At 45.0% G+C, this 6,000-nt stretch overlaps 1 protein-coding gene across 1 annotated transcript in view; it reads left to right on the forward strand.

The window, feature by feature from the left end:
* Positions 1-6,000, forward strand: part of Wipf3 (WAS/WASL interacting protein family member 3) — a 79,519-nt gene that overhangs the window by 53,601 nt on the left and 19,918 nt on the right. Inside the window, exons 3-5 of the mRNA XM_031381967.1 lie at positions 2,629-2,761; positions 4,529-4,663; positions 5,745-5,993. Coding sequence (XP_031237827.1) covers positions 2,629-2,761; positions 4,529-4,663; positions 5,745-5,993 — 517 coding nt within the window. The remainder of the gene's footprint in view (positions 1-2,628; positions 2,762-4,528; positions 4,664-5,744; positions 5,994-6,000) is intronic.

Raw genomic sequence — 6,000 nt, forward strand, 5'->3', positions numbered from 1 at the left:
AAAACACCCATATGCATAAGATAAAATTTTAAAAACTTGAGTCTGAAGTGGGTGAGATGATCCTACTCCGAGGAGTGGTGGGGGATAGGAACTTCTCACCACATACGTGCTTCTCAAACAGAACGTTATAAACCTCCCCCTTCCTCAAAACCAACATCTGAATAGGACTTCCACCACTGTTTGTCCAGTACTTAAAGAATTACAGAACACTCCTTGCCCCACATCCCTAGCCATACATAAAGTGCACCTGAGATCATAAGATCAATTTTATAAGAACAGCTATATCCCTCTTGTCTAGGGTTTTGATGCTTTTACTTATTCAGTTTTAAAGGACTTTGATTTTAATGGCTTTTATACAGAATATTTTAAAACCATGTTGTGTAAGAAATAACCCTATTGTATATGTGTCAGAATCATTTGAGCTATGTCTAAATGTCCTGAGAGATTTGGAACTAGCGCCCCTGCTCCACAGCTATGTTACTGACCATCACCCATAAGCCTTTCCTAAAGACTCACAAAGCGTGTTTCCAGGCAACACGAATCAGGTTTTAGAGTTTATGCCTTTCAAACTTGTTGAGGATCTAAGTCAAGCCAGAGTCACCAGTGGACTCCTTACGTTTATCCCAGAACACTGTCTCTGATGCTGTACAGCCTAGGAGTTTCTATCAAGCAATCTAATCTTCTTTTCTGCATTGGATTAGATCCATTAGTTATAAACCCAGAATCACAATATGTGTCCCTGTTGAATTAAGAAAAACAAATCTTGGAGTAATTTAACCAACAGCAAGCCAGAGTCTCTCTCCTGTCTAATCTGTCTGTGGTATGAGCCTGAATCTGTGCCTGCCTGAACTGAATGCTGTCTTATAAATATCTCTCTCTCTCTCTCTCTCTCTCTCTCTCTCTCTCTCTCTCTCTCTCTCTCTCTCTCTCTCTCTCCCTCTCTCTCTCTCTGTCTCTGTCTCTTTCTCCCTCCCTCCCTCTCCCTTTCCTTCCTCCTCCCCTTCTCTCTGTGTGTGTGTGTGTGTGTGTGTGTGTGTGTCCTTAATTAACAAAGGGCTTTTGTTCTGTATTTATTGAACAGCACAAAAGTATCATATGAAGAATGGGAGATCCCTTGAAGAAATCTTTAGCAGGGCTGTACAAGGGATGAAACTTTACTTACTCCAACTGACCCAGCTAACAGACAAATGCTGTGAAGCAATGTGCATATGTTGCTTCCACTGCTTATGGCAGACGTTTATTGTATGACTTCACTTTAAAGCTATTCGCTGTTTTCAGCATCTGTTATAAACCCAGAATCACATGCATCACATTCATAATGCATGTATGAATTACTCATGGGTCAGGGGCATAGAAGACTATATAATAAGATTAAAGCTATGTCTTAGCTTAGGCTGTAGAAGTTCATCCCATGAGGGTGGGAGGGCTGGAGAGATTGCTCAGCGGGTAAGAGCACTGACTGCTCTTCCAGAGGACCTGAGTTCAATTCCCAGCAACCACATGGTGGCTCACAACTACCTGTAAGGGGATCCAACGTCCTTGTCTGATGTGTCTGAAGACAGCTACAGTGTGTCTTCATATAAATAAAATAAGTACATCTTTAAAGGAAATGTAGCACATAGGAAACCCAAGGCAGATGAGGTTGTTTGTTGTTGCTCTCTTAAAAGTGGATTAAAAAGGCAGGCTGGGTCCACAGTAGGATAGGAGTGACCTCAGGGTATATTAACTCAGCTGTGGGTCAGCAAATGCTCCAGTCTCTTAGAATGTATGGGAGAGTTTGTAATGTCGTGTCACCCACTTTTCTGACTAGAGCAAGGATTTTCAAAGCCCAGTGCCCCATCAGGAACTGTGTGAGACTTCACATCTTTCCAGAAGCCTGATTTACCTGTTCCCCCATGGTCCTTCCTCTCTGTGACCATCACTGGATGCTCAGCCATGCACTGTGATACAGAGAAATTAGCTCCTTGCAGGGTATGCCTGTATACCTGACACAAATGTACGTTCAGGAGAATTCACACAGTGTCTTACACCTATTGGGTCCAATTCAATCATTTATTAACTCACTAATCATTCACTCCCCCAGTAAATAGAATATATAGTCATTAAAATGCACTGTGACCCCTGATCCCCTGTCTTCCTAATTCTCCGACCCTCGAGAACCCCCATTTCTCTTGAGCTTCCTTGTTCTCCACTGGGCTCCATACAAAGGTCATTATAGTTCCCATAAAGCCAGCTCCCAGAGCCTGAATCCACTGCAGCTAAAAAGCACAGTGGTCCATTCAGAATCTGGGAGCAGTCAGGGATGCAAAAATGGAAGGCCAGGTGTGTGAAAGGGATCTGATTTGGGGCTCCTTGAGACCACCAGGATTTTATGTTCAATGTGGCCATGTGTATAGACCATCTAGTACATAGTCCATTTTATGTACCAGGGAGAGAAGTGTGGGCATGGCCCGAGATTGTAGATAATGGTATAGTGTTCTTGGCCTTGGAAATGGGGCAGGAAAAGCAGAACTCCTGTAGAAGACAGATGCAGCTGATGGGGCATTTTGTTTCTTTGCAAATGCTAAAGGTTTTTTTTTGTTCTTGTTTGTTTGTTTTTGTAACAGTTAAATCCCAATTCCCTTGCAGATCAGCACAGACACCCCCAGCTTAAGGAAGCCAGATCTGAAAGGCCGGAGTGCACTGTTGGCTGATATCCAGCAAGGAACACGCCTGCGAAAAGTCACCCAGATCAATGACCGCAGTGCCCCACAAATCGAGAGTGAGTGAGCAGCTCAGTGCAACCTGCGGGGAGCCCAGGACGGGGATGCATAGAGCATGGTCAGACCCAACACTTAGCTGCTCTGCATTTGTGACCCATGCACTCTTAAACCACCTGAGACCTGCTTCAGGGACAGGCCACCAGACAAGAGATTCAGACACTCCTTTCTGAAAGGCCACAGATGGTAGAGCCTGCAGGATCTTTCATTACTTTTCAATAACAAAACAACAACAAAACCCCTTCATTATAAGTATCATTTTTAAATTGTGATAAAATACACATAACAAATTTCACCATTTTTAACTGTCCCATCGAGTGTCATCAGATACATTCACAATGCTATTGCAATGTGAATACAATATGAAAATTATGCAAATGAAAAACCCTCTTTTTGGTTCAGTCAAGAGTGCAAAATGTTAATGTTATATCCAAAAACATTTTGTAATGCAAGGTATTATTATGATTTCACATATTTCAAAATGATGGCAGCTCTCAAAAATAGTCCTGTAACTATTACTGTATCTCAATAACCTATAACCACATGTGTTAGGGCATAAACCCACATTTTACAGAGTTATTTTTATTCTTTTTAATTATATGTAGGTGTGTGTGTGTGTGCATGTGCATGTATGTGCAAACATGTGTATACCCATCTCTGTATATGTACATGAGCGCACATGTGCCTGCAGAGGCCAGAGGCACTAGATCCTCTGAGACTGGTGTTGCAGCAGCTTATGAGCTGCTCAGTGTAGGTGAACTGCTCAATGAGAACTGAATTCAGGTCTTCTGGAGGAGCAATGTATGCTCTTAACAGCTGAGCCATCTCTCTAGTCCCAAAGACAGATACATTTTAAAGGAAACCTTTTCAACACTGATTATAATAAGGGTCCATTTCTGATTGGACTCATTGTCTAATTGGTTAAGCTCAGTTAGCAGACTGATACATATTATTGTCCTACCTACTGCCTAATCACACTGAGGAGTACTATATATAATATTCAGAGCCATCTGACCACTCATCCAACAGTGGGCACCATGCCCAACCTGCATGTGTTAGCCTTAGCTTGTGTCTTAGTTACTGCTCTATTGCTATTATAAAACACCATGACCCAGACGAGTTATAGAAGGAAAGGTTTACTTGGGCTCACAGTTCCAGAGGGATGAGAGGCTGTGCTGGCAGAGTAGAGACATGGCAGATGGAGCTGGGTCTTCAGTTGACGGAGTTGAGGTCTTCAGCCACAATGAAGAAGCAGAGAGCAAACTGGAAATGGCCAGAGTCTTTGAGTTCTCAAAGCTCACCCCCAATGACGTACTTCCTCCGACAAAGCCACTCCCTTCCTAAACCTCTCCAAACAGGGCCATCAACTGAGGACCAAGCGTTCAGATATCTGAGACCTCATTCAAACCAGGAGTCCTTGTCTACGTTGAGTGTCTTCTGGGTGTCTACGGTTGGTAACCACCTTATATGGAAGGCAGGGTTACTGGTGCCACATGCCTGGACATTCTGATCCATAATTTAAAAAGTAGGAAGTTAAAATGTCGGAGTGAGTTAAGCTTGGGTTTTGTGAGGGAAGAGGGGTTCTAGAACTTTCTGTGTCGAGTTGAGTTTTCTAATTTGAGCCACAATGTTCAGCACTTCAATAGGACTAGACTGGGTAGCAGATAGGCTTAGGCATAAGAACACATGCAGCGAAAGTGGTGGCGTTGGACTAGAGTGGGAAAGGCCTACTGGCCCTTCCTACTCATCTTCCTGCTTCTTCTCTCCAGGTTCAAAAGGAACCAGCAAAGAGGCAGGAGCTGCTGGCAGCAACACCCGGGGAGGAAGCACGCCCCCTGCCCTGGGAGATCTCTTTGCTGGTGGCTTTCCTGTGTTGAGACCAGCAGGCCAGAGAGATGTGTCAGGTAAGGAAGGGTCCAACCTGGCAGCCTGGTGGTCTTTCTTCATGTGGGATACATGATTCAGAAGTGGTTACATAGCAAGAAGATGTGTATTTGAAAGCTTTAATCCTGGAAATACCCAAATCCCAGACTTGTTCTCTGGGAATCTTTTTAAATCTCATCTATTTTAAATTACATCATCATAATTGGAGAATGACTTGTTTAGCAAAGGTGTCATGTTAGACAGCGTGCCATTCATAACAGACATGACATGCTGTGCATCCACCAGCTTGTGTTGAGTTGTAACGAATCTCCATCACATATCAGACACTGCTGTGTAGCCAAGTGTAAAAATGTAGGAGCCTCAAACAACTGCTTATTTAGACTGTAATTCTGTCTATTAATAATCTAGGGTGGTCTTAGCTAGGCTCCTTAACATCTGCAAACAGCTGCCAATTGGAGAGGTGGCTTTACTTCCCCTATCTCCAGGGCCCCAGCTAGAACAACTGGACTGATGGTCTTCAGAGCCACATGGTCTGCAAATCTGCAGGGCTTTTCACCGTATTGGGTATCAAGAGAGAAGTAAGATGTGCGTAGTCTCTAGAGACTGTCCTGGAAGTTTGTCAGGGGCTAACTTAGAAGTCTACCAAGTGTTCCTTCCTGCTCCTTCCTCTAGGTTAGTCACAGCAAGGGACAAGCCCAGATGGGACAGGGAGTGAACTTCATTCACCTCTTGACAGAACACACAAAAATGACACAGGAGGGCCTGATCTGGTCACTAAGATCATTAGGAGGCCATAACATTAATTTATGCTTCGGTGAGCATTCAATATTTTTTAAATCGTTGTATTAAAAATTGGCCAAATATACTGCTGCTGTAAGTGGTAGAAAGGAATGTTTTGTTATTGCCTTGAAGGGGGACAGATGCGGCTGCAGGGGATCTTGTGGCTGCTGCAGGTGGGCCTGCAGCCTCACAGTAGGCCTGCGTGCAGTCTACTACTCAGCTGCAGGGACATCAAGCTTGTGAGTCCTGTGTACCGTCCAGTCACCTGGACGTTTTCCTTCCCACATTGCAGGTCTAACTTAGAATGTGTTTCACTTGCAGGTGGCAAGACCGGGCAAGGCCCTGGCTCCCGAGCGCCTTCTCCCCGGCTCCCTTCCAAAGTCATCGGTGGCCCCCTTCCCGCTCCTGCATCTCCCAGGCTAGGCAATGCCTCAGAGGCGCACGGCTCTGCCAGGCCTGCCCCTCCTCGCCCCAGTGTGCCTGCCCCACCGCCTCCCACTGCACCCCCACCCCCACCTCCTCCTCCTCCACCTCCGCCCCTCCCCCCAGCCTCCCCCATCAAAGCCCAGTTGGTATC

Source organism: Mastomys coucha, unplaced genomic scaffold, assembly GCF_008632895.1.
Source record: "Mastomys coucha isolate ucsf_1 unplaced genomic scaffold, UCSF_Mcou_1 pScaffold20, whole genome shotgun sequence".
Classification (NCBI taxonomy): Eukaryota; Metazoa; Chordata; class Mammalia; order Rodentia; family Muridae; genus Mastomys; species Mastomys coucha.